Below are 27,373 nucleotides of genomic sequence, written 5' to 3'. Positions count from 1 at the left end.
ACCTGGATCCATGCCCCCCTTGGCTCTTCCCTGACAGACAGACCCGTCATGCTCCTGCAACACTCCCAGAGGGGTTTCCGCTCCCTGTTTCTCACCCAGCTCTTCAGAGCTACATCTCTCCTCTCCATCTCCGGGCAGCTCCCTTCCAAGCACTTTCAACATCAAAGCTGCCGTTCAGAGGTTAACCCTGGGTGTTTCGACACAAGCTGGCTGTATCACATCCACCCCTGTTTACAGGGGCACGTGCTGGTCCTTGTTGTTTCCTTCAGTCCCATTGCCTTCCCCTCCTGGAGAAGCAAAGGTCACCCAGCCGTGGGGATTTCAGCCCTGCCACACCGATCTCGAGCTTTCTCCTCCCTTGGCCACGGTTTGGGCTGCAGTTCCCACCCACGCTCCTATTATCGGTGCCCTACATATCTGAAAGCCAGCCGAGCTGTAAAGCAGTGGAGGACTCGGACTGTGTTTGGAGCAAGGCAACGCGTTTGCCCATGAAGATAAGAAACCGGTAACTTGGGATGAGGCATGATGAGTAGATATTAGATAGCACAGCCAGATTGTGCAGGATGTCATAGAGCAACTGCGATGAGTTTTCATGCTCAAGACCTGCCCCAGAGCATCTCTGGAAAGTTCCATATCCAAGGATCACAAACAGAAAGTTCCTGTCTTAGAACTGACTCAGAGCTGCCGCTGCCAGCTCTTCCCCCATCCCACGCCTGTCATTTCTCACCGCCCTGCGTCACCCCCGGCTCCACCACAGGGCCCCGTGCTCTGGGCAGGACCTGTTCTCATTCCACAAAGGTCTCCGCAACTCCACATGCACGACCTCAACTGAGGCACCCATCTCATGCAATGGCATCAGCGGTGTCTCCGCTACCTTAGCAAGCGAAGACGAGGGGATTGGAGTGCATTGGGGAGAGATTGACGCATTCATGTACCTGCCTGCTCTCCTTGACCCAGTTGCCATTTCTCCAATACTGCTTTCATGCCTGGATGCGCCTGCTGGCCGAAAGGGATTAGCTGGGGGATTAAGCTCCACGCATAGGCACCTATTAGTCAAGAGCAGGGCACAAGTAGCCATCCCTCCCTGCAGACCGGCGGCTCTAGAGCGTCAGCCAGCTCTGCTCGCAGCCACCTGGGTGGTGGGCAGCCAGACCAGGTGGCACAGCACCCCTTGGGCCAGATCCACCAGACAAAGTTCACAGAGGGCAACAAACAACTCAGCCATCCCCTGCCCTTTGGGGAGTCTCCATTTCAAGGCACTGAGTTGTACCTGTGCTTTCAGGACAAAAGATGAAACTTGAGAGGTGGTTACAGTTCCCATCCCACAGAACAGTTCCATCCTTTGGATGCAAAGAGAGGAGCAGCAGGTGAGCTTGAGCACAGGCAAGTTTCCTTCTACAGAAAGGCAAGGACAATGACACCTGGGGTCACAAAAGCAGACAGAAACCCCTACAGAGCAGGGGCATCCTGTGACAAGTGCTGTAGGACACGAGAGCACCTCCTCCAACTGAAAAGCAGTCTTCTGAAGACACCTGGGCTGATTGTGCTCTCCAGCTCCATGCAGCACAAAGCTCATGGGAAACCACAAGCTTTATCCCATCTTTCTGGTTGTCCCATGTCTCCAGGGCTCAGCTTGTGCTTTAGTGCCTTTTGCTCCTTCTTCATGTAACTCTGTTCGACCTAGAGATCTCCAGAGGCCACTTTGCACCCACACCAACTGCAACCACATGTTGCGGCAGATTCCCCACAACTCCTGAATCCCACACTTGCATCTTGCAGGGCGTAACATACATCGCAGTGCACCAGGTACCTTCACAGCAGTGAAGGTGAAACTAAACCATACAGCAGGTTAAGCTCAGACACAACAGGACAGAAACATATTTTCTCTAACCCTGAAGCCCAAATCCCCAAGGGAGAGCTACAGATTGCTTTTAAGATGAGTCCAGAAAACCATTCATAGCTCTGCTTGACACCAACGTCATGGATAACCCAAAGACTGGTGGTGGTGTATCACACGTCCTCTCCCCTCACCAGCCTCTTTACATGCTCTATAGGCAAAAAGCATGTGCCCTATCCCATCAGGCACAACTTCCCTCAAAAAATGGCCAACTTCAGCCCACAGGCACACTTGGAAAAAAAAAAAAAGACAACCTCAAAGGTCTACCTATGGTCATCAATCTCTGCCCACCCTAGAAATTTGCCACTTTATTCCAGGCTTTAGAAAAAAAGTAGTCATGTACCAGAAAGCATTTATTTTTCCTAACTATACTAGCTTATTCAAAGCTACCTCTTCTGGCACCTCCAGTCCTTACTGCATTCAAATCCTTGGACTGTCATAGCTACAGTGCCAGCATGCAGCTGGTACAGGACAATACGGGTGATCAGCTCAGCTTAAGAGCCCTGCCCTTCCCACCTCCCAGTAGGTTGCACTCACTTCATGAGGCGTTGTGTCAGACTTTGTTTTGAGCAACATTTGCTGTTTCATTTATCTCACCCCAGAGAGAAAATGAGGCAGGGGTAGTATCAGAGAGCAGCCAGAGCAGGGATAAGGAATGACTGAGTGCCTCTGGCTTTAGGGTAGGTGGGGAATCATAAAGGTGGAGGGGGTGAATGGTACCTACTACAGTGCAGGGCAGTGAAGTGCAAGATGCTCATCTAAAAACCCATCAAGACAACATGCTTAATTACTCTCCACAACAGGGAGCCAAATACTGCTGTAGGATGCTGTGGGGTTCAAGTGCACCAAGCTGAAGAGACAGCCAGCCACTGTCTCCTTCCCTGCAGAGAAGAAACAGCACCAGAAAGGGGGGGCTCTGGCCCCAGGGATTTTCAGGACACAGCTTAACAAAGGCACAGCACCCAGATCTGGTACTGGGACACAATTTATTGCATTTAAATAAAGGTCCACATAAGCACACCCCAATCTGCTTCACAACTCTGAACAGCTACAGCCATAGCCAAGGGCCAGAATGGCCAACTCCTCATTCTGTTCCAACATTAGGCCAAACCAGGGTACGTTCCCATCCACACTACTGCTGGTAGCTCAGGTATTCACCCGAGGGCTGAGCTGAGAGGTGCTCCTCAGCCCAAACCTCGAGACTGAGCTATTTCTACTGCAGACAACACCATGCTAGCAGCACACCTCTACTTTGCAAAGATGCTCAAAAACAATGGAGGGTGGGAAGAAGGAAAAAAATAAAAGCAAGATTCTTTAAGTCTGCATCCCTAACAAGCCAATTTAATGAAGAACCTCTGCAGAGCCTGGGTTCTCCTGGCTGCCAGCTCTGTGCTTCTGCAGTTTCCTACACAGACGCCTGAGCCAACCCTTGGGGGCACTCCAGCCCCCCAGGAGGATGCACCAGCCGGGGCAGCGCAGCCACATCTCCAGAGCTCAGGGAGCCTCCGCTGCAGCCGGGCTGGTGCAGGGCTGCGCAGCACAGCCTCCCTCCTGACCTCACCTGGCCCCTGCCAGGCCGCAGGGAAGTGCCTGGGCACACTGTAACACTCTTTTACTAGGGAGCATTAAACCAGGAATCCTGTGACACATCAGGGTGAGCAAGCACCAGAGACATTATGTCTCCCAAGTGCCCAAGGCTGGGAAATAGTCCCAGACACCCCAAAGGTGCTCAACACACAAAACCACACTGAAGTCTTCAGAAGTCACTCATGTCTTTCATTAGCTAGAAAGAACAAGAGAAGTAAACCCAGAGAGGTGGTTAACAGCCCTCCTATGGCAGGAGAGAACAGACCCCACGCTTCCCAGGTATGCACAGGCTTACTGTGCAAGGCAACAAACCAGCCTCCCTTCCAGCCCTCTGAGTCAAAAGCAGCCAGCTACTGAAGTAAGGACAGCACTGCAGCAAGGACAAGTCACTTCCAGTAATTTATTATTGCAGCATTTGAAGTACACCAGGTACTTGAAGCTCCCCAGACAGACAACAGGAGGAATAATCAGTACAGTAAATTTATATAAAAGACAGTTAAATAGATAAAATAACATGGTAACCTCTCACTCTTGCTACAGAGCAGACTAACCCTGAGCCCAGGTTAACATCAACAGCTTCAGTCCTTCCAGCCAGTTGTGGTTACAACATACACAGCCCCACACCTCAGGGACAGCAAGGCACCTGCCCTCACAGTTGAGGCAAGGGGTGTGCTTCTCAGGCCAGCTCTTCAGGAGCTTGGCTTCAGATGCTGTGCAGGGCATGGCTTCCAGGAAGGTTCAATCTTGTTGAGCACGTCTGGAAAGCCACCCCAGCTTTGGTGTACAAATGAAGAGCAGCTCTTCTGAAAATGGGCCTTCAAGTACTTCAGGATCAGCCACAGGTTGTGTGTTTGAGCCGTCTAGAAAGACTGGTAGAGCCAAGACACAGAGCAGCACCCCAGACTGTTGTCTTTCCATCACTAAGCCAGATTTAAACCACATTTTGAGGCTGTTCCTGAACTGTGCACCGTTCGGTCACGCTTTTGCAAGACACTGCTTTGCAACTGTGGTAAGACAGTCTCCACCTACTCCAGGTCTCCAGTTTTATGCCAGAAAAAATCCCATACCAGAAAGATTAAGTATTTCTCTTCAGTTTTCACATTTCCATTTTCAGGAACTGTTCACCTTCTGTTGAGAAGGAAGATGGGTCTGAAGCCATGTGCCTGCAGAACAGCAGGCAACACAAGTAGCACCAGAAGGAAGAAAGCCCATGTTACTGATACAAGACTGTTATCCCACTGAGACTGGCTTTACTTAATCTAGGAGATCACTGTATCTCTCTAGAGCCTGCTTCTCCAGTTCCAACAGCTTTTGGTAAAATTTCTCAGCAGTTTCTTCATCCACATCAATCTGGAAGATAATAAGAGCAGCACTGTGAGACCATCACCTTGGTGGCAGCCAGCACAAATGCTGAGGGCAGCTCTGGGGATAGCAGGATGCATCTCCAGAGCTTCTACATTCACAGAGAGGCAACTAAAGGCACCTATCACCAGGACACAAGCCAGAAGATGTTTTGGGGAAGCATCATTACATACTCATCCTGATGTAACCATCCTTTCCACTGTTTTCCAGAGTCCAGCCCAAGCCAGGAGTTACTCTAGGAAGCCTTGCAGATAACCCTGTGTCAGCGTTCAACATGCATCTTGTTGCCACTCCAGCCACAGGACACCCTTGGCACCAACCCTTCCAAGCAAGGCTGATAGCAGACCCCTAGCCAAGTCCCCTGCAGCAGGAGGCTGCCACTCCATTTACCTTTCTGGGCTCCACATAGCTCTTCCCCAGTCCAGAAGTACAGCTGTGGTATTTGACAAGAGCATCCAGGTACTCTGGCTTCTGTCTGAACAGCCACACCTAGGAAGAACAGCACAAACGTGTACCAAGTCTAGCACACACTGTCCCAACCAAGCCTGCAGTCAAGGACCTGACTGCCAATGGACACAGGAGACCACACCACAGGTGCTTTTATCAAGTCTTCCCCTGCTTGGTACCTAGAGAAGAAGTTTGAGCTGGCTCCTCTCAGCCATGACCTACCTGAGACAACAGTAAACCACGTTTATGCCCCAGTGCTAAACCACTAAAGCAGTTCACATGGCTAAACTTGCTCACTCCTGTTCCTGATGCACACTGTGCCCTGCGCTATCCACCTTTGTCCCCTGCATGTCTATGGCTGCTTGACCGCCAACAGGGAGAGCAGCATTCTCCCTGACCCAGAGGGAAGGAACAGTGTTTTTCCAAAATCATTTATTTTATGGGCACCTGATGAAGAGCATAAAGCATCACCTGTTGGATCAGCTCTGGTCACAGCTGGTCCCCCAGCACTCACTGCTGTACGCTGTTCGGGGGGGAGTACAACACTCACCCATCAGCTTGGCAGAGAGGCTCTTTGTTCAAGCCAGCAGACACTGGAAGAGCTACCCAGAAGGGAGGAATATTAAAATCAAGTTGTGAACTACTTACATGAGCTTCTGCTCCATTATACGGTGTCAGAGTGTAAGTTTTGGCAAAAAAGCGGATCTGAGGGGAAAAAGAGACGTATATGACAAAAATCTGTATTTTGGCCCAAGGTTTCTTTGGCAAGCCCTCTGCAGCCCAATCACACCAGATCATCTACCAGAGGTGGAAATGCTTCTCAAAGTTGACTACACCCTGCACACTTACGACTAAAGCATCCCTTTATCACCACAAACTCTGGTCTCTGGAGCCACCCACCGGATCAGCAAGCCTCGCTCTGTGTCCCCACACAGAGCTCACCCCCAAAGCAAGAGGCAACGGGCCACAGATGCCTTGCAGGCACCTCTTCAATGGTCTCGAGAGCGCAGGAGGCAGAGAGGATCTGCAGTACTGCCAGTGTTGAGGACAAGTGAGAAGGCATTGCCTCTCCACTGCCAGGAGAAATGCGATCCGTCAGGATCGGCTGCTGCCAGCTGGGGCAGCTTAAGCAGAAAGGCCAGTCTTGCAGCAAGAGCATCAAGGCTCAGAGCAGGCAGGCAGCGTGCAGGGACAGAACTGTAGTGAACCTGAAAAGCTGAAGCCCAGCGGAAGAAAGGCAAGGAAAGTTTTGGGGAAGCAGCGGGAAAGGCAAGAGAGAGCAGCAGGCTTTGCTTTCCCGAGGGATGGAAAGAGAGCAGGAGACACTGCCTTTCCATCCCTCTAAAAGAACACTGAAAGATACAGAGTCTGTTATAGAAATGAACAGCATTTCAAAGCACAGGGGACGAGTTTTGCCCTGAGCTCTGCTGCCACCAAAACTAAGGGCTTCACAAGCCCACAACAGGCTGGCAAACCTTCCAAGGGGAGCCTTGACAAACACGGCTATGGCTGAAGGGCTGAACCCTGGCTCCACGTACAGTGCTGTCCAGCACCAAGCCTCGGAACTCAGCTAGGAAAGTGGGGCCCCAAGGTGCCAAAGGGAAGGTTTGCAGTGGGGTCAGCCTGCCCAATCCAACAGAAGGAAGAACTGTACAGCAGCATCAGTTGTAAGGAGCCAGAAGCACGCTGCACATCACTTGCAGTGAAGTATATCACAGCAGGGCTACCTCAACCCCAAACCAGCCAGGAGATCCACTTACCAACCACATGATGGGCATTAGCAGCTTCCACAGAAAAACTGGCAAAATTCTGTAGGTCATGTTAGACATAACAAGGCCAGGACAAACAACACTGGAATACAGACCCTGCAGAGAAGGAATGAGTCAGTGTGCAAATACACAACAGTTAGTTTAAGAATGGAGCATACTCCTTCCCTCATAGTTCTCAACAAGAAAATGAAGGTGAGTATAGAGACCAATTAATAGTAGATGCTCTCCTCTCTAAAGTTACCAGAGCCAGAGAGTGATTAGACTTTTAGAAATTAGAAATTTTAGAAATTAGTGATTTCTGAGAGGTCCAAATTGGAGACATTCATGCTCAATCTGTGCCCATTGCAAACCCATGAGACAGAAGGTGCAGCCTCCCAACACATCACAACCTCATGTGGCAGTCTATATGCAGCTCAGCAGCAACAGCAGTCACCCCACAAATTACAGCCCGCTCAGATCAGAGGCTACCTCACTTTTAACAGATAAGAGTTCGGCCCTCTAGGACTAAGACATTTTCTCCTTAAATATTTCAAAAGAGTGCAATCACCATTGCTGGACTAGTGCAGCTTGTCAACAAACTCTGGCAATCCCCCGTGACAGGGACAGCAGGTTGCTTATACATCTTAGTGTGACAAACCACCTCGGCCGTGTTTAGTTCTTACATGTGCATTGAGGAACATATCAGATTGCTGCAAGTGTATACAACTAGGTAACAACAATGTAATGATAATTATAAATAGTAGGAGCTCATTAGGTTTCTCCAGACATACAAACCCCATCATCACCTGCTTATTAAATTTCCTGTTCAGAACCACACTTGTCAGGTCAGTAGCATATTTGGAGGAACTGTATGATTCCTGCCCCTTGGCATGCTGATAGTCAGAGAGGCTGAAAGCAGACTCCCTGGCATTGCTGGAAGAGGTCCAGATGAGTCGCGAGGGCTTTTCGTTACCGCAGAGTAGAGACTCAAGTTGACGAACCTGCAAAAGAATTATTAATTTATTTAACATGGTAATTTTAAAGTCTTACGGTATAGCGTTACAGTTCTTAAAAGCTGTGACCTTCTCTCAGCTTTCCTAGTCTTGGCCAGTCTTCACTAGACTAGTCAGAAGCAGCCACTGCTCAGGTATAACTTCAGCCCAAGGTCCACCAGGAGCATGTACAAGCAGCCACCATCCTCTTGCACAGCTCAGTTGAGCACCTCAGAATTTAATATAGCCAGGACTTGGTATTTGCCCTGGATAGAGAACTACATATGGTTTACCTCTATCCACTGAATGACCTCGAGATTGTATTAACCCTTGCAACAATGACTATCACTGTTTATTGCTATTTTAACAAAGCCCAAGACCTTTGCCCTGTCATTCCTTATCTGTCAGGCTGCAGCCTGCATCAGCATCTGAACCTGTAAGACAGAACTGATTCATCAGTACCACCTAGACCCATCCCTACCCACATCAACCACCAGACCGAGGGCTCGATCTTCACATGCAGCCTCACCAGGATAAAATGTCCAAAGAGGTTGGTAGCAAACACCTCCTGCAGTCCATCTCCGTTAAGCCTGTCCGTCTGGGTCATTATGCCTTCCGCAGTGGTCAGCATGTGAAGCACCCTCCTGGAAGCCAAGGACAGGAGTTAGAGAGGAACACCTCTGGGAGGCATCTACTGCTCCCCCGCTTCAGTCCTTCAGAAGTATCCCCCACCTCACAGGCTCCACACAGACCCCCTCGTTTCACCTCCAAGGACCCTATTAATCCATGAAAAAATGGCTGGAAAAAGTTCAGAGTATCCCAGACCCTTTATTTGCATGTGCCTCAATACTAACTAGACCAGAGAAGACTTGTCCCTTCCTTCACTTCACCACAGTAAAGTACCATTAAAAAAGCCTTGCTCTTCCATTTCACGTTCAGATAACAAAAGCAAGCTCCAGCATGGAACTAAGCCCCAGGGCCAAGCCTACTGTGGGTAAGGAAAGCAGTCTAGCATCTATGTTCAACACCCCAACAACTGCATTAGACTCAACGCAAGTCACTTTGCTCCCTAGCTCAGCTTCCCCACGTTGCTTGTAGAATGATGACACTTATCCCCATGGTGCTTATAGAACACGCATCAACTACCAGGTTCACAAAATACCATGATCTACAGCTGATAACAACGGCAAAAACCTACAGTAGAGCCAAAACAACAGTAAGGAGACGAGCAAGCTTCACCTCCCCAGCAACACACCAGCATTTTTCACTCGATGCCTAGTGCCAGGAGCTGCAGGCTTTGGGGGAACCCTGCCCCTGCGCCCAGTGGGCCCCACAGCAGGGATCAGAAGTAGCACTGGGTGCCTCAGAGCACCCCAGCACTTTACCCAGCTGCCAAGTCCACCCCACGCAAGGCCATGCATCCCACAGGGATGTGCTCCATGTCGCACTGGGGAAGGGGAATAAGGTCTTCAGCCCTGGACGCAAGAGCATGCCTCGGCCACGATGATGCTGCCAGCACGCCGTGCTCCCTGCAAGCCATGAGCCAGCCCCCCCTCCCCGACACCTCCTACCCAGTGAGCAGACCATGCCAGAGTGCCTTGAAGTTCACGTGTGGGTTGGGCATGATCCCAGCGTTGAGGTAGACAAAGTCCAGGCGCTGAAACCTGCATGGGGAAGAGCACAGGGGTGACGGGCAGAGGGTGAACGGGGGGTCCGGTGGGGTGGTGTGCGGGCAGGGGGGGCCCGGTGGGGTGGAGGGTAGAGATGCGGTACCTGCAGCGGAGCTCACGGGCAACACGCAGGACAGAAGCCAGGTTACCCAGGTCCACTTCCACGGTGGAGACCTGAGCAGCGGGGTGGGTGGTCAGGATGAGGTCTCGCGTGGCTTCGCTCTTTTGGGCGTTGCGGCAGGCGATACAGAGATGGATGCGGCCATCCTCCTCCAGCAGCCGCCGGCACAGCGCCAGCCCCACGCCGCTGCAACGGTACGGCGTCAGGCACCAACACCGAGCGGGCCGGGGCGCTCGCCCCAGCCCGCTCCGTTACCGCTCCTCCCCCGCCCGGTCCCCGCCGCTCACCCGCTAGCACCGGTCACCAGCACCACGCGCTCCATGACGAACTCCCGCGGCCGCCACGGCCCCCCCGCGCTATAAGGGCTGCCCGCATGTGACGCCCCGCCCCGCCCCGCCGACCTCGCCAATCGGTATGCGCGAAGGGGGCGGGGACGGCGCCGCCGGTGGCGTGATGGTGGGCCGAGCGGAAGGGGCGGGGCGCGCTGGAACACGCCCCCTTGGACCCGCCCCCGCTGTGCAGGCCGCGCCCCCGTAGTGCCGGTCACGCCCCCGCTGTGCAGGCCCCGCCTACTCCGCCGAGCTGCTCGGGTACCCCCTGCTGCCCTTGCCCTGCCTTGCCTTGCCTTGCCTTGCTTTGCATTGCTTTGCCTTGCCCTGCCTTGCCTTGCTCTGCCTTGCCTTGCCTTGCCTTGCTCTGCCTTGCCTTGCCTTGCCTTGCCCTGCCTTGCCTTGCTCTGCCTTGCCTTGCCTTGCTTTGCCTTGCCTTGCCCTGCCTTGCCTTGCCCTGTCTTGCCTTGCATTGCTTTGCCTTGCTTTGCCTTGCCTTGCCTTGCCCTGCCTTGCTTTGCCTTGCCTTGCTTTGCCTTGCCCTGCCTTGCCTTGCCCTGCCTTGCCCTGCCTTGCCCTGCCTTGCTCTGCCTTGCCTTGCCTTGCTTTGCCTTGCCTTGCCTTGCCCTGCCTTGCTTTGCCTTGCCTTGCCTTGCCCTGCCTTGCCTTGCCTTGCCTTGCCTTGCCTTGCCTTGCCTTGCACTGCCTTGCCTTGCCTTGCCTTGCCCTGCCTTGCCTTGCCTTGCCCTGCCTTGCTTTGCCTTGCCCTGCCTTGCCTTGCCCTGCCTTGCTCTGCCTTGCCTTGCCTTGCTTTGCCTTGCCTTGCCTTGCCCTGCCTTGCCTTGCCTTGCCTTGCCTTGCCCTGCCTTGCTTTGCCTTGCCCTGCCTTGCCTTGCCTTGCCTTGCTCTGCCTTGCCTTGCCTTGCTTTGCCTTGCCTTGCCTTGCCCTGCCTTGCCTTGCCTTGCCTTGCCTTGCCTTGCCCTGCCTTGCCTTGCCTTGCCTTGCCCTGCCTTGCCTTGCCTTGCCCTGCCTTGCTTTGCCTTGCCCTGCCTTGCCTTGCCTTGCCTTGCCTTGCACTGCCTTGCCTTGCCTTGCCTTGCCCTGCCTTGCCTTGCCTTGCCTTGCATTGCCTTGCCTTGCCCTGCCTTGCCCTGCCTTGCCTTGCCTTGCCTTGCCTTGCCCTGCCTTGCCTTGCCTTGCCTTGCCTTGCCCTGCCTTGCTTTGCCTTGCCCTGCCTTGCCTTGCCTTGCCTTGCACTGCCTTGCATTGCCTTGCCTTGCCCTGCCTTGCCTTGCCTTGCCCTGCCTTGCCTTGCCTTGCCTTGCCTTGCCCTGCCTTGCTTTGCCTTGCCCTGCCTTGCCTTGCCTTGCCTTGCCTTGCCCTGCCTTGCCTTGCCTTGCACTGCCTTGCCTTGCCTTGCCTTGCCTTGCCTTGCCTTGCCTTGCACTGCCTTGCCTTGCCTTGCCTTGCCTTGCCCTGCCTTGCTTTGCCTTGCCCTGCCTTGCCTTGCCTTGCCCTGCCTTGCTTTGCCTTGCCTTGCCTTGCCTTGCCTTGCCTTGCCTTGCACTGCCTTGCCTTGCCTTGCCTTGCCCTGCCTTGCCTTGCCTTGCCTTGCATTGCCTTGCCTTGCCCTGCCTTGCCCTGCCTTGCCTTGCCTTGCCTTGCCTTGCCCTGCCTTGCCTTGCCTTGCCTTGCCTTGCCCTGCCTTGCTTTGCCTTGCCCTGCCTTGCCTTGCCTTGCCTTGCACTGCCTTGCATTGCCTTGCCTTGCCCTGCCTTGCCTTGCCTTGCCTTGCCTTGCCCTGCCTTGCTTTGCCTTGCCCTGCCTTGCCTTGCCTTGCCTTGCCTTGCACTGCCTTGCCTTGCCTTGCCTTGCCCTGCCTTGCCTTGCCTTGCCTTGCATTGCCTTGCCTTGCCCTGCCTTGCCCTGCCTTGCCTTGCCTTGCCTTGCCTTGCCCTGCCTTGCCTTGCCTTGCCTTGCCTTGCCCTGCCTTGCTTTGCCTTGCCCTGCCTTGCCTTGCCTTGCCTTGCCCTGCCTTGCCTTGCCTTGCCTTGCCTTGCCCTGCCTTGCTTTGCCTTGCCCTGCCTTGCCTTGCCTTGCCTTGCACTGCCTTGCCTTGCCTTGCCTTGCCCTGCCTTGCTTTGCCTTGCCCTGCCTTGCCTTGCCTTGCCTTGCCTTGCACTGCCTTGCCTTGCCTTGCCTTGCCTTGCCTTGCCTTGCCTTGCCAGCCCAGCGAAGCCAAGCCCCTTGCTCTCTGCCCTTGCAGCAGGCAGGCTTTCTGCAGGCAGCGGTGGTGCGCTCTGCCCCCCCATCCTTTGCCACAGAGAGACATTTTGCAGCCAAACACAAGTGCTGCCAGGTCACTGTTTCCCGGTCCTGCTGTGGCAGAGAGGTCCGGGTGCGCAGGGCCCACTGGAGATCTCGGGTGCCGCCCTGCTCCTGGCCGGTGTCACAGCTGGAGCAGGGGACGGACACACCAGCCCCCCACACCTCCCCAGGTGGTGGGGCTGCTCCCCAGGTGCCCTAATGTGCTGTTTAACCTGTGGCCATGCGTACCCCATGGAGTGCACCCAGGCACAGAGCCCAGGGACTCGGGTCAGCGGGAGCTGCGATGCCCGTGGGGCAGACGTACCCCTACCTGGCCTGGTGCTCCCAGCTCCTGGCTTGCTGAGGCAGGGCCGGGAGAGGTCACGATGCACCCTGAGCAGGGAGAGGGCATCCAAGGGCAAAGGCAGACAGGTACCAATTATGCGGCGTGAACAAAGCCTGTCCTCACTCCTGGTTCAGCCACGGAGCGCCGTGCTGCTGCAGGCTACACGCTCAGCAGGGATGAGACCTCCTCTGCTGCAGCCAGCAGGACCACGCGCAGGGAGACCAGCCGGCCCTTCGCAGAGCACAGCTCCCTCTCCCTGCCCTCCCCTCTCCCAGGACTGCTATCCCGCTTCAGTCCCTGCCACACATCTCCTGACATGGATGCTGAGCCTCAGAGCACCCTCCCTGTCACCCAAGGAGACGGACCACTGGTGTGGGTCAACCAGCAAGTCTCTTCAGCATCCTTCCTCCCTCTCTTATGCTGTTACCTGTGTGCACTCTCCTGAGCATTCCCCTCGCAGCATCTTGGGGCACACAGTGCAGCCCCAGAGCCCCCCGGCAAGCGAGTACTGGCCGGGCTCCCGGGGGTGCCCACAGAGGACGCAAGCCACCTTCTGAAGCGCTGCAAGGAAACCATGCAACCAGATTCACGTAGCAAGTGTCTCTTCAGCGGGTTTGCCCCTATATATAGGTGCATCTACTGAATATATACATGCCTTAGCAATAGTATACTGGAAACTGTGCCACGCGTGACTTGATGGTGCTGAACTAATGTGTACAAAAGTATGGAGGGGTCCATGTACCCTCTAAGTACAAAGTTCCTCCTGTCCAGCCGCAGGAGGGTCCGATTTTGGGGCATGACGGGTAACCTGCCAGGGCTCCTGGGGGCATGTGGCTTTGGCACCTGCCCAGTTTGCTCACGGAGCCGCTGGATCTGGGAGGACAGACTGGAGCCAGACTGCTGCGGGATGCTCAGGGTGTCAGAGTCCAGCCCAGGCGCTTCAGCCGAGCTGCAATCCCCAGGCCGAGAGCCAGGGAGAGCCAGGGAGAGCCGGGGTGCCCACTGCTTCATGCCCACAGGCTGTTGCAGGCTTGGGCATCGGGCAGCAGCCAGTGAAAGCTCTGCTATGTGCATTCCTCTCATGGCGGGTGAAGATGTGGGTTAACCCCGGGAGAGGAGGACCTGGAGATTTCCCCTTGGAGGTGAAAGGTGCTAACATCCCACCACTGGCTGCCACACAGCACCCGTGGGGCATCCAAAATGCATTTCGTGGGCAGCTGAGCAGCTCTGGAGTGGCTGTGGTTGGTGAGAGGAGGTCCCCTTGGCATGCCTCTCACTGGGGCTGGCATGCCCACTCCTCCCCGGCTGACACGGAGGGGCCCCGGCTGAGCACACTGCCCACTCCAGCAGCCGGGCGAGTAGCCGAGAGTGCTGTCAGGCTTCTCCCTGTGCAACTGGGGTCTGGCTGGCAGGGACGGGGCTGCCTGCCCCTCCATGCGGCATGTCCAAAGGCCAGAACGTCCGGAGAGTTTTTCTTTTCACCCTGTAATTGCACAGCCCACTGTGAGCTAGTGGCAACTCCCAGCTCCTCCTCGAGCAGGTAGTGGCTGCCAGACGGTCCCTGCTCCAGTGGGCAGGTACCCACGCGCATCCCTTCCCCAGGCACCTGCCCTGCACATGGGCCGGGATCTTCCTCACGGAGAAAGTCCAGCTGACATTCCTCCCCTCCGACCAGGGGAAAGAAGCCACTCTGTCCTGGTCTTCATCACCAAGAACATGCTGCATCAATAAATAACCCTCATCTCAGCCTGCGTTGCTCCCGGGCTCGGGTCAGCAAGCGAGGGGGAGGTCCGAGTCGTCCCACGCCGTGGCTCTCCTTGCTGCCCTTGGGGTTTTCCTCTGAGGCTTCACTGTACAATGAGAACAAGACCAGCTGCCGGGTTTTATTGCTAAGTCCGAGTGAAGTGGCTTCGGTTTGCGTATGGGGCTCCTCTGTGGATGGGGAGGGATGGGGACCGGGCTGGGGGGGAGCAAAGGGTCATTCTTCACTGGCTGACTCTTGGAGAAGGCGATGGATGTCCTGGAAGGAGGGACGATCTTTAGTGTCCCGTCTCCAGCAGCTGAGCATTAGCTTATAGACTGAGTCAGGGCATAGTGCAGGCTGGGGAAGGTAGGTCTTAAAAAAAAAAGGCAAAGAAGATAGAGGGAGAGAGTTACTGCCACGGAAATCAAAAAGCAAACCACTCCTGGGGAGCCCCATTTCTCCATGCACTGGGGTGGGGGGCTGTGCTGCTGAGTGTTCAGGGGAAAGGGGACCCCCCAGACGGCACAGTGGGGGGGCTGGGCACGCCTGCTCATGTCTCCCACAGAATCACAGAATTGCTAAGGGTGGAAAAGACCTGTAAGATCATCAAGTCCAACCATCAACTAACACCACCATGCCCACTAAACCATGTCCTGCAATGCCTCGTCCACATGTTCCTTGAACACCTCCAGTGATGGTGACTCCACCACTTCCCTGGGCAGCCTGTTCCAATGCTTCACCACCCTCTCAGTAAAGAAATTTTTCCTAATATCCAGCCTGGCTAAACACCAGAGTGGGGTCAGCGGGCAAGCGATGCCTTGGACTGTGTGAAGTGCAGGGTTTGCCGTGCCAGGCCCTTCACCAGGACTCCTTCCCAGAGGCATTCCTGTCCTGTAACTCCCCCATAGCCAAGCTCCCTATCTGGTCACCTTAAAGTCTTTTCCCAGGTCCCTGGTGTCCCACACACACCTCTGCCTGTCCTGTCCCATCCCGTCCCAACCCATCCCATCCCATCCCATCCCATCCCATCCCATCCAATCCCATCCCGTCTTGTCCCATCCTGTCCCTACCTGCCGGCCCTGGTCCCGGAAAAACTCGCCAGTGTTTTCGATGACCTGCTCATCGGACAGCTGCGAGTAGGGCTGCTCCCGGCAGAGCGTGAAGGTCTCCCACAGCGTCACGCCAAATGCCCACACGTCACTGGCCGTTGTGAACTTGCCCTGGTCGGAGGGAGCAGAGCGGGGTCAGGCATGGGCATTACCCCATCCTGCTCCATAAGACATATGTGCCCAGGATTCAAAACCCCTTTCTAGAAGCTTCAGCTTCCAGATCTGGGCCCAGAGGGGGCTTGGTCCCGCAGACCTGCTCTCTGCCCAGAGCCAGAGCCTGGCGAGCTCCGGGTCCGGCTTGCAGTGACTGCTCTGAGAGCTGGGGCTTGGTAAGGACCCAGCTCCCTGCTCCCTCTTCCAGGTCTGACCATGGCCAGGGGAAGATTTCAAGCACCCCACTCAACAGCTGGGCACCGGGACACCAAAGATCACCACAGTCCCCCCATCCCTCCTGAAAAAGCTGTTACCACTCCTGCTTCCTGTGTGCTTCACCCCAAAGCTGGGCTCCAGGGAGGAGAGACTTCCCCGTCCCTTCTGCACCCCCAGCCCGAGGAAAAAAAGGCTGTGAGCAGCCCCAGGGCCATGTCAGTGTCCGTCAGAGGACCCCAGCCCCTGCGTACCAGCAGGATGCTCTCCCAGGACATCCAGCGGATGGGCAGCACCGCCCGTCCCTGGATACGGTAGTAGTCCCCGCTGTAGAGATTCCTGCTCATGCCGAAATCGGCTATCTTGATGGTGTACTGCTTCCCCACCAGGCAGTTGCGTGTGGCCAGGTCTCGGTGCACGAAGTTGAGGGAGGAGAGGTACTTCATGCCGGAGGCAATCTGGGTGGCCATGAACCGCAGGTTGCTGTAGCTGCCGGGGGACACAAGGGAGGACTGAGGCGCCGGGCAGGACAGCAGCCGGGGCGTACACGGCCCCGAGCGGGGCACCCCAGAGCCGGGCAGGGTGCCGGGAGCTGGCAGCCCTGCCTGCCTCTGCCCGTCCCAGGCAGCGCTACCTGACGGTGGGCGCGTGGCCTGCGGGGGGGCTGCCTGCCTGTTGGCGGGACAGGAACTGGTTGAGGTCCCCGTTCTCCATGTACTCGGTGATCATGCACAGCGGGTCGTCCGCAATGCACACTGCCAGCAGCCGGATGATGTTGGGGTCTTTCAGCCGTGACATGATCTTGATTTCCTTCAGAAAATCATTCCTTTCCGGAACAGAAACCACACGGATCGGATAGACAGACCCCGAGGGGCACGGAGGTGCACACAGACCGGCCAAGCACCCCACCCGCCTGCCCGAGCCTCGCAGGGATGCATGGGTCCCCTCCCCTGGGACTGGGGGCCACGAGGGGGACCTCAGGGCTGATCCGTGCATGGCTGTGGGGTGGACTCAGCTGGTAGATGGGGTGCTGGGGGGCTGGTTAGGACCAGCAAGGACCAAAAGTCCTGAATTGCGGCAGCCCAGCATCTCCAGGTGGCTCGGACACGTGGTCCTCGCAGCTGCACCAAGCGCCTGGCTGCCAGAGGCAGGGGATGCTTTCCAAGCATCCCGGATCTTCTGAGGGGGCTCTGTGTGGGGGGGAGCGATGCTAGGGCATGTGCACCCCCCGGCCCTGTACCTGGCATTCTTGTTGGCATCTGCTCGCAGCATCTTCACAGCCACCAGCACAGGGTGGTTGGAGCTGGTGTCCAAGCCCTCCAGAGCAAAGTCCTTGCCCGTGAACTTCTCCATCCCCTCCACTTCGCAGAGGTGAACCTGGAGGGGGGCAATGGGCAGCTCTTACCTCCACCAACCGATGGCCTCCCCTGGCCCCCACAAACCAGGAATAGCCTTGCCTGAGCCCTGCTGGGAGCAGGTCCAGCTCCCACTCACCTCCCCAAACTGGCCTTCCCCCAGCTTCTCCTTGAAGGTCAGCAGCTTCCTGGGGAACTCCTCGACAGCCACATCCTTGCCGGAGAGCAGGTCCATGGTGAGGGCCGGCACCGAGTAGGTGTTGCCGCCCGTCACGCCCTGCAGGTTCACGATGTCGGCCTCGGCGTAGTGGGGGACGCCTTCAGGGACGCTGGCCTGGGATTGCTTCATGGGGCTGCTGCAGCCTGGGGGAGACAGCAGGGCCAGCCCTGCCTTGGGTGTTCTGCCCTGCACCCTCCGCTTCCCAGTGCCCATTCATGCTCCAGCCGCTGGCTTCTCCATCCCCGTCCCCCCAGAGCCCCCACGCTGCCCTGGCATGGCTGGGCTCCTGCAGACACTGCAGGCTGCTGCGCTCCTTCCCCACCACCGACAAATGCACCGACCCAGCCCCATGTGCCAGATGAGTAGGGATCAGTGCCCGACCTCCAGATCACTGAGGAAGAGACTCTGGAGCATCCCAAGGACTGTGGTGGGGACCCAGTGCTGCCCGGTGTGGACACTGGTGGCTGCTCTTGGTCACAGGCTTTGCACAACCTTCGAGCTGGATGCACAGGAGCTCGTGCAACATCCCCCCCACCCCATTGTGCCAAAATGTTTGGAGACTGGCCAAAAGCTGGGGCTGGGGCTGCGTTGGGCTTGGTGCATGGTGGCTGGCTCTCAGCACGCAGGGTGTCCTGGCTCTCACCTGTGTCCTCCTCCCCCGGGGTGAACTCGGGCAGCTTGCGGATCAGGCGGGAGGGCTCCTGGTAGTCAGGTCCCAGGGGGAATATGCGGTCGTAGGTGGAGCTGGACTCCTGCTCGCTGGAGGAGGAGGAGCGGTTGTGGTTGAACATGCTGGATTCGCTGGGCAGGGAGAGGCTGACGGTCATTTCGTCATCCAGCATCCTCCGTGACGCCTGCGAGAGGGGCAAGGAAGGGGAGAGCTGGGATGGGGGGTCTCCGCAGCACTAGCAGGATGGGGTCTCCTGTGCTCCATGGCACGTGGTCATGCCCAGCCCTGAGCCCTCCTCTCTGGTGCCCTGTCCCAGGGCTGCAGCACCCCCCTGGGGAAGACATTTCTTCTCGTGTCCCCCCCCTTCTATTGTCTGCCTCTATGGAGAAGAGTTTGGCTCCATCACCTCTGCAACTGCCCTCAGTTAGCCGGGGGCTGCAGTGAGACCCCCTCGGGCTCTTCCTCCCCAGCCCAGCTTCAGGACAGAGGGATGGACAAGCAGGCAGGTCCCAAAGTCACCGCCCTGCTCAGCTAAATCCCCTTGCTTGGGAGATGGGTGCAAATCACAACCTTCCTGAGGAGGGAAAGGGAGCGTCAGCCCCTGCACGGATTCTGCTTTCCCCATGCTGAGCTCCCAGGATAACCTGCCTGGGACAAGCCCACGGTGCTGGGGCACCTCGCCAGCCATCCCACGCTTGCCCACCTTCTCCAGCATCTTCTGCCAGAACTGCCGCCACAATATGATGACGATGATGGCCACCAGGATGAAGATGATCGCCACCAGGCACCCGATCAGAATGCGCGTGTTGCTGTCGTCTACCTTGAGTGTGGGGTCTGGCAGAAGGAGGGGACAGCAAGAGCCGGTCACTCCAGGGCAAGGGGAGAGCCTCTGCCTGCTCCCTTTCCTCCGTTGGATGGGGCAGAGCCCCCCAGAGCATCTCCCCACGGGGAGGTGACCCTGGCCCCTGCCCGTCTCGGGGTGACGTGCTTTTCAATACCTTACCGTAGGTGGTGGGGACCACGGGCGCCTCGGGGGGGGCCAGAGAGTTGTTGTACATGGCTGCATCTGGCAAGGGAGAAGAGGAGGGCATCAGGGTGGGGGGCATTGGTGCCCCACAGCCCCAGTCCCTCCTTGACACCCCCCCCTCAGGAGGGTCCGGTCCCCACAGGGCTCGTGGCGGTGGGTACCCGACTGGAAGGTGATCTCGCTGAACATCATCCAGGCATCGGCAAAGTAGTACTGGCACTTGATGGCGCTGGCCATGCGGTGGAGCAGGGGCACGGTGACAAAGCGGGCACTGGGGTTCACGTCGTCCAGCACCAGCACCGAGGAGACTGCGCTGGGCTCCCACTCGCTGGCGTCAGCGCGGAAGTAGCACTGCACCTCCTTGAAGATCTTCACCCCTTTGGCGAACATGTTGTTGCAGTGGACCTGTGGGGCAGCCCGTCAGCGCAGCCACGGCAGGGGACAGGGATGGGGGACGGGAAGGGAGGCATGCAGACCTTCATGGCAGTGAAGTTCCTGATGCGGTCGAACTCAAAGGTGATCTCCACGTAGCCCCCAACAGTGCTCTCATTGCGCCAGCCCACGTAGTCATAGCCCGGCCAGACGTGGTACTCGTGAGTCTGAGTGAAGTCATCCAGCCCCGACACCCCATCCGTCAGCTGGCCCAGGCCCTCCGTCATGCTGGCGCGTGCGAGGGGGGAAAGGGAGTGTGACTCTTGCCAACCCCACAAACCTGCCAGCACCCGGCACCCCCCTCCAGCATCTCCTTGCAGCCCCTGGGAAATTTGGGAGGGTTTTTTTTGTGCTTTTTGAGGTTCTCTCTGGAAAAGTCTACGGGATGCTGAGCATGCAGTGCAGTTAGCGTAAATCCGAAAGAAGAGCTGGGGGTGCTGCCCCTATCACGTTGTCCCCATCACCATGTGCAGCCTCCCAGAGCTGGCTATGTTCCCCAATTTGGGGAGACCCCAATTATTTGCGCTGCTAAGGATCAGCATGCCTGCCTGCAAATGCAGGGAAGAAACACTCCCATCCCCTCCTGTATGCGCAAGCCCCGCCGGTCCTCACCTGTACCCGAATGCCCCGTCGTACACCGAGTCGTTCAGGTAGATGACGGTGCCCCCAGGAAGGACGAGCTGCTGCCCAGCAGGCGCGTTGTAGGACACCAGCCCGTCTGCGGGGAGCGGAGAGTGAGTAGCTGCCCATGCTGGGCACCCCGCTGCCGGTGAGCCCTGCCAGCCCCAGGGTGCTGCCAGCCCCCAGTGGGACAGACAGCCCCCAGCAGACAGACAGCCCCCCAGCCGGGCTCTGGGGACACGGGCAAGGGTGCAGGACCGTGCCACCCACCCAGCCAGACACAGCCATACAGCTCCACGCGCAGGCAGACGTTCATAGAGTGGTCGGTGACGGGGATGAAGCGGACGAAGCGGGCGATGAGGGGCGGCTCCAGGTCCTTGAGGACGATGTCGTAGGGGTTGGTGTTCCCATCCAGCACCTGGGGAGAAGAAGTGTGGTGGGGACAGGCAGGTGCAGCCCCCCACCCGTCTCCCACTGCAGCCCCTGCCCACCTCCTCACCTGCTTCCCGTGCCGGTTCCTCCAGGAGATCCAGCGGGTGCCATCCCGGCTGTAGTTGATCTTATACATTGGGGCAAACTCATTGCCGTGGCCCCCAGCGTGGCGCCCCTGGGTGCCCACCAGCGTGATGAAGTGCAGGGCGCGCAGGTCAATCTGCAGGAACTCCTTCAGGTCGTCAGGCTCCACTGGGATCTCGGGGCACCAGGCACCATCGCCGTCCTCTGAGTCCAGCCTGCAAACCCAGCGTGGGGGAGCAGCTTGCAGGTGGCCGAAGCCAGCTCCATGCCCCCCTTCTGCCCCTCCCTGGTAGCCCAGACCCTGCCGTGGCTGTCGGAGGAGGGTCCCCGCACTCACCGTCCGTACTTGGCAGCTGTGGACTCGGACCACTGGCTGGAGGCTGAGATGTCCTCGTCTGGGATGTGCCCGCCTGACATTCCCAAGGGGTACCGGCATACCGCTGCAAAGAGACCGGCAGGGTGCTGAACAGGCATCCCTCCTTGCCTCCCCGGCTGAGATATGTGCCAAAATACGGCATGGCACTGCCAGGGCTGGGGCACATCCGCAGCGCTGCGGGTGTTGCAGCCCGGGCAGCTCAGGCACAGCACTCTCCATCCCTCTGGCTTGTGGAGGGGGGATGAAGCATGACGGGACAGTCCTGCACAGGCAGATGCCTGCCCGGGCAAATGGAGCCACTGGCCAGAGAAGGATGCCAGCCCAGCCCAAAGCGAAGCTGAGAGCAAGGAGAGCCAACGCTCCAAGGGCTGCTGGACGTACCCGGTCCCCGTCCCCAGAGATCACTTCAGCCTCGCTGGCAAGAGTTTCAGCTGCGGTGGAGGGAGAGCCCGTGGGCTGGCACTGCTGTCCCCACACTCCTCATTCTGGGGCCCCCCAGAGGGCTCGCTCCAGAGGCCGCTCGCCCAAAAAACCCACCTGCAGCAACCTGTTCTAGGTCGTGCCGCCCCGCTGCTGCCCCCCCGCTGCTGCCCCCACTGCTGCCTGGGGGAAGAAGTGATGGTGGGTCCCATCGCCAGCTCCTGCCCCAGCTGCGAGTGGAAAAGTACCCAGGGTGGCGGGAGGGCTGAGTCCTGGAGCGGCAGCCGGCTCCCCCGGCACCGCATCCACACCGCTTCCCAGGAGTTATTTTTTCACGCCCGGCTGCCAAGAGACCTGCTGAAAGGCCGGCTTGTTTGGTCATGTTTACTGTCTGGCCGCCGGCTCCAGCCCACAGCGCTCCCTCCGCACGCCGCCTCAAGCAAACGCCCGCACCGAGGCGGCAGGGCCCAGGTGAGGACGCAGTGCCGGGGCCGCCTCCTGCCCCACAGCCTCCAGCTCGCCCGGTGCTGCACCGGCAAGGAGCCCACGTCCAAGTGTGCAGTGCCACCCAGTAGCTGGCTGCCGTCCCCGGGTGCCCGTGCCACAGGGACCATCTCCTGCATCCGACAGAGGGATGGGCGCATCCTCAGCATGAGCATTGGCACAGTGGGGAGCATCTCTTCTTGTCTCCAGCTCTCCCACTTGTGATGCTCTGCAGAGTACAGCTCCCGCTGAATTCCCATGTAATTCTTGCTGACTGTGGAGCCAGTCCAGCTCCTTTGCCCTAGGTAATAACCACCCTGGCCAGGCAAAGCCGAAGCTGCCCACTGTGAATGGCTGCAGAAGAAACAGGATTGCTTCCCTGAGACGCAGCTAACTCTTCCCATGGATGGAAGAAGCCTTTGAAGGGACTTGTTACAGAGACACCCCAGGGAAACCCCGATGCGCTGAAGGAGCCTGGGCTCAGTGTCCATCCCTGCAGCGCAGGAAGGGGGCTGAGCCCTGCAGAAACAACCATTTAAACACACTTCTCTTGCTGATGTCCGGTGCAGTGTTGTGGTTTCTGAGCAGAAGCCAGGCACCTAGTCAAGCTGCTTTTCTAAAGCCAACCTTGGTTTGCTGCGAAACCGCCAAAGAAAGCACACGCCAGTGGCAGCAAACAATACCCTGGTGCCGTGTCTTCTGCACGCTGCAGCCTCAAAAGTGAATGGGCTCAATGAGCCCCCGATGGAGAAGGGCCCCACTCAGAGCCCGGGGCTCCAGCTGCAGCACTTTGTCTGTACCCCAATGCCTGCCAGTGCCAGGACAGGTACCCACGGCACTCGGAGGATGCTTTCTGGGTCACTGGCGGTGGCTGAGCCGCATGCATGACATCAGAGCGTCCCAGGCAGGCATGGGTTGAGGGGCCATCACACACGGCTCCCAGAGCTGGGCAAGTCCCAGAGATGGTGGAGATGACGTGAGCCCAAGCTCAGACACCCTGGCAGGAACACAGCCCAGGGAAAGGCACCTCGTGGCTCTTGCAGCCACCTGGTCCCCGTCTCACTTACCCGGGTTGACCTGGGGTCTCGCACCCTGCGGGACGTGCAGCAGCAGCAGCAACAGCAGGGCTGGTCTACGGGGGGCCGGCATGTCGGCAGTCCTGAGGAGACAGAGCCGGGACTTGTCATGCCGAGGCAGCTGAGCTGCGCAGGGAATGCCAGTCCTGCTTGGGGCGGCCGGCCGAGGACGGGAGCGCTTCCCCTGCACGAGACCCTGTGTCCCCACCTCAGCCTTGGAGGAGGAGCAGAGCCCCAAGCCTCATGTCTGTAATGGTGGTCAAAAGGGTCCCGGTGTCCCAGCCCCTCTGCCACCACCCCCCGGGAGCCACAGCATCATGGTGCCGTGCTGACACAGCCTTGGTGCAGGCGGATAACATGGCCCTGCTGCATCCCTGGAGCCGGCTGCATGAAATGGCCACGGGACCCACACAAACCTCCCAGGGCTCTGCTTGGGGCTGGCGCCATCCGGCTCCACCGACGGGCAGAAAGGCTCCGGCTGGGCTGCCCACCCTGGGATGGCTTTGAAAGCAAGATGTTGCACAACCCCGTCATATAACAAAATAATAGCACGTTGCAACAGGCGGTTTCCCTGCCTTCTGGCTTGGGAGAGGTAACAGCAGATAATCACCCGAGGTTTACGGCGTATTTATTGTGACAGTTCTCCACAGCAGAGGGGATCTCGGGGACATGGGGGACATGGAAAGGTGTGACAGAGGGCATGAGAGCCAGCTCACGCCTGCTGCCTCCTGGATGGAGGCTGGGGGGACCTAGAGGTCCTGGCAATGGGGCTCAGGCTGCAGCAAGGGGAGCAAAAGGGCTGGTGCTAGCGAGGCTCCTCGGAGCAGGGTGCAGCCCGTGGCACGAGGGGCTCCCCCCCAGCCCCAGCCCCGGGACATGCCCGCCCTCTGAGTCAGCGCTGCCGCCACAGCCACTTCGCAGGGCAGTGGCCATCGCCCTGGCTAGCCCTCGGCTGCCGGGTGCCCCCAGCGCCGGAGCAGCTCCTGCTGCCCCACGTACCTCTGGGGAAGTGCCATGGGATGTGTCACCAGGCCGGGGGATGCACCAGGGACACCAGCGCTGGGTGGCAAATCCCAGCGTCCCCTAAATGTCACCAGCCTGCCCCAGGTTCCCCCTCTCCTTATTTGCCAGGGGGACATTTGTCTTCCTGGGACAGCCCTTCATACGAGCGCGGGATGCAGATTAGTCCTCTCTTTATTAAAAAAGGCTATTTTAACCTAGTTTGCATGCACATTAATCTTTGCAGGAATAACTTACTAACCTGGGGGTTAACGGGACCATAGCTCCCGGCCAGATGTGACCTGGCTGCACTTGAATGCTGGGGCAAATCCCAGCCGAGTGCTGCTGTACCAGGGATGTCTGGGCTGGGCTCACGGGTCCCTGAGCTGGCCCAACACCAGTGACCCCGCAGGTTGGTGCTTGGTTGTGTCCCTGTCCCCACCCCACACAGGGACCCACAGCCTTGTCCCCATCAGCAAGAGAAACCCAAATCCACCCTGAAACAGCTGCCACACAGCGGATGCCCCCATCCTGCGGAGCCCAGCTGGGAGGTGCTGGATACGGCCCTGCTCGCTGGCAAAACCGGGTCTTGGCACAGCAGGAGCGAGGCGGGCTTGCTGTGACCATGCCAGCACCCAAGGGAAGGGCAAAGCCCCAGGAGTTGCCACCCGCACCCTGCTAGAGGATCCCTGCACCCAGCAGTGCGCTGCTGGATTCCCCCGGGATCTCTGCTAAACACCACAAGCTCTGCCGGAGGCACCAATAAACACCTGGACTGAGGGTGATTTTTTCCCCTTTTTTTCTAATTTTTTTTGGAAAAGCATATATGTGGTTGCTTTTTTTTTTTCTATTCCCAGCTGGGAAAGTGTAGTTAGTTGCAACTAACTCAGCTGCAACTGGGAATTTCAACTGCCTCGCTGAGAGGTGCGCACGAGGCTCCTGTGTTTGATGATGGCCAGTTCCCCCAACATTAAAATCTCAATTTCCTTCTGCATTCCAGAAAACATCCAGGGATATTTTTTCCCACTATGCTTTTAGGCTAAGTAAACTCTTTAAGCATCAGGATACCAGATGCCGTAATCTCCCGCAGGGAATGAATTTACATTTAGTCTAATATAGGGAAATTATCCCCACACGGCCATCGTGAAGTGCTCGTCGCTCCTCAGGAGAGCGGGGCTGGGGGACAGCGGGGAGACAGTGACTCAGGCACCGAGGCCGGGGGATAAGGGACGCGCGGTCAAACCAGCGAGCAGTATTGGCAATCCAGCTGGAAATCATTTTTGTTCCACCAGCCCTGCAAAAGGGATGGCTTTGCAACATTTTGTCTGAAAGTGTTTGCTGAAAATTTTCAATCACTGGAAATTTTTAGTGCGGAGAGTTTTTGGAGCTCCTCCCTGGCATCGCCTGGCCTTGGGAGCTTCCCTCAGCCGCTGCTTTTTTTTTTCCCTTTTTTATTTTCCCTCCTTCTTATTCTACTGAAATCACTAGGGAAAACTAGCGGGCAAAAAAATTAAATCCACATTTGTTCAGAAACAAACCCCACCTGAGCGGTGCCCCCTCTCTCCCCCAGCCTGTGCCAGCTAGTGGTCGCCAGCTCGCTTCCCAGGTGGGCACCGCTGTCCTAGTTGGCACCAGAGGAGCGTTGTCCGTGGAGAGGGGGCTGAGCAGCAGCAACCCGCACCCCCTGTGCATGTGAGGTCCTGGACGCGAGTCCCCAAGGGCTGCCAGGGCTCCCAGTGCCAAGCCCATTCCTCGCACGGGGCTGGGGGCTCCCCTCCTGCTGGGGTGGCAGGCACGTGGGACACACTGAGGCCACGCTGGAGGGAACGTCCCCGAGCGGCGAGAGGCTCCCTGTGACCCTGGACCATGACCCAAGGCACGTGGTGTTTCAGTAAGGGGGTTCGGGACCCCTGCCCCAGCTGGCACTACAGCCCCCAGCATGCTATGCCACCGGCGCAGCCTCGGCGGGAGCACAGTGCTGCATGCCGGGACCCGTAGTCCCCCTCCCCTCCAAAAATGCCATTTTAGACCTTTGCTGGGCTCGATGCAGCCCCATTTTCTGCAGCGGCAAGCGTCTCCCCAGCCACAGGCTGGCTGGCTCAGCCAGGGTCATTGCAGCTGTGCAGGGTGTGAGTTGCGGCTGGCATGTCCCCGTAGTGGCCAGCTGCCCCGGAGAGACCTGCCAGCAGCACAGCCCATGGCTGTGGGGCCTAGGGACGTGGTTCTGTGGGTGCTGCACCCAGCAAGCAACCCTGCCAGCCGAGAACTTGCAGCCCTCCTCCTCCGCGACGTCGTGCCACGGTGCACGGCGTCACCCCGCCACAGCGCAGGGCTGCACAGCATCGCTCAGCCGCGGCGCAGGGCTGGGAAGCCACAAGCAGGTCCCCAGCACCAGGATGGGGGGGCAGTACGCTCCGGAGCACCAGACCGGTGGCCCTGTGTCCCCTTCCCAGTGTGACCTGGTGCCTGGCTGGGGGACCCCGGGGGACAGCGGGGCCTCTCTGGCTGGCCAGCACTGCCGCTGGCTCTGCCAACGGACACACAGGCGGGAGCCGAGGAGGGACACCAGGAAGCGCTGGCCTGGCACAAGGCACAAGGGGGGAACATTGGCAGTGGGGGGAAAAATGGAGAGAAGGGGCCAAATGTCACCTCCCCTGGTGGGGACGCTGCGCTGCTGCTGCCCCAGCCCCTTCCCGGGCAGACCCACCACCCCAGCTCTCTGCCGGGGCTCCGACGGGTGACCCCACATCCCCCCAAAATCCCAAAGCCAGGGGTGCAAACGCCTCCCCACGCGCCTGAGAGCGACTCACCGGAGCGGGGAGGCTGCGGCGGGTGGGCGGGCTCCTCGCCCCTCGCCCGGGCCAGAGGAGCCAGGCGAGGAGCAAACTTCCCCGGGCTGATGCAAGATGCCTCTGGGAGAGCGTTCACATTCTGCAGATTCCTGGGAGCCGGCCAGAAATCCCACAATCCTACATCTTGCACATTTGGTTTCAATTAGGGAGCGGAGAGGGGGAGCCAGTCACCAATCCAGGCTGGCTTTTCGACAGAGGTTATTTTCCTCGGCCCGAGGGAATGTGTGCAAAGCTATAATTTACAGCAAAACCCATTCATAGTGCAAGAGAAAAAAGTAAAAAAAAAAAAAAAAAAAAAAA

At 57.9% G+C, this 27,373-nt stretch overlaps 2 protein-coding genes across 2 annotated transcripts; both read right to left on the bottom strand.

Annotated features, from left to right (window-relative positions):
* Positions 1–3,903: 3,903 nt before the first annotated feature.
* Positions 3,904–10,146, bottom strand: HSD17B7 (hydroxysteroid 17-beta dehydrogenase 7). The gene is made up of 9 exons (XM_059822043.1): positions 10,112–10,146; positions 9,807–10,010; positions 9,605–9,697; positions 8,563–8,677; positions 7,848–8,042; positions 7,054–7,158; positions 5,942–5,998; positions 5,237–5,335; positions 3,904–4,834 (listed from the first exon to the last, which is right to left on the bottom strand). The coding sequence occupies exons 1-9, from the start codon at positions 10,144–10,146 to the stop codon at positions 4,739–4,741; spliced, it is 999 nt and encodes a 332-aa protein (XP_059678026.1). The 3' UTR covers positions 3,904–4,738.
* Positions 10,147–13,797: 3,651 nt separating this feature from the next.
* On the bottom strand, positions 13,798–27,052 carry DDR2 (discoidin domain receptor tyrosine kinase 2). The gene is made up of 17 exons (XM_059821606.1): positions 27,032–27,052; positions 23,214–23,305; positions 21,205–21,307; positions 20,851–21,082; positions 20,622–20,769; positions 20,343–20,448; positions 19,775–19,958; positions 19,460–19,703; positions 19,275–19,337; positions 18,975–19,105; positions 18,245–18,455; positions 17,521–17,744; positions 17,267–17,403; positions 16,661–16,852; positions 16,281–16,515; positions 15,622–15,771; positions 13,798–14,923 (listed from the first exon to the last, which is right to left on the bottom strand). The coding sequence occupies exons 2-17, from the start codon at positions 23,293–23,295 to the stop codon at positions 14,786–14,788; spliced, it is 2,580 nt and encodes an 859-aa protein (XP_059677589.1). The 5' UTR covers positions 23,296–23,305; positions 27,032–27,052; the 3' UTR covers positions 13,798–14,785.
* Positions 27,053–27,373: the final 321 nt, after the last annotated feature.

This window comes from Gavia stellata, chromosome 10 (genome assembly GCF_030936135.1).
Source record: "Gavia stellata isolate bGavSte3 chromosome 10, bGavSte3.hap2, whole genome shotgun sequence".
In the NCBI taxonomy this organism is placed as follows: Eukaryota; Metazoa; Chordata; class Aves; order Gaviiformes; family Gaviidae; genus Gavia; species Gavia stellata.
The sequence above is the reverse complement of the archived record's forward strand: the minus strand, read 5'-3'. Positions and strand labels throughout refer to the sequence as shown.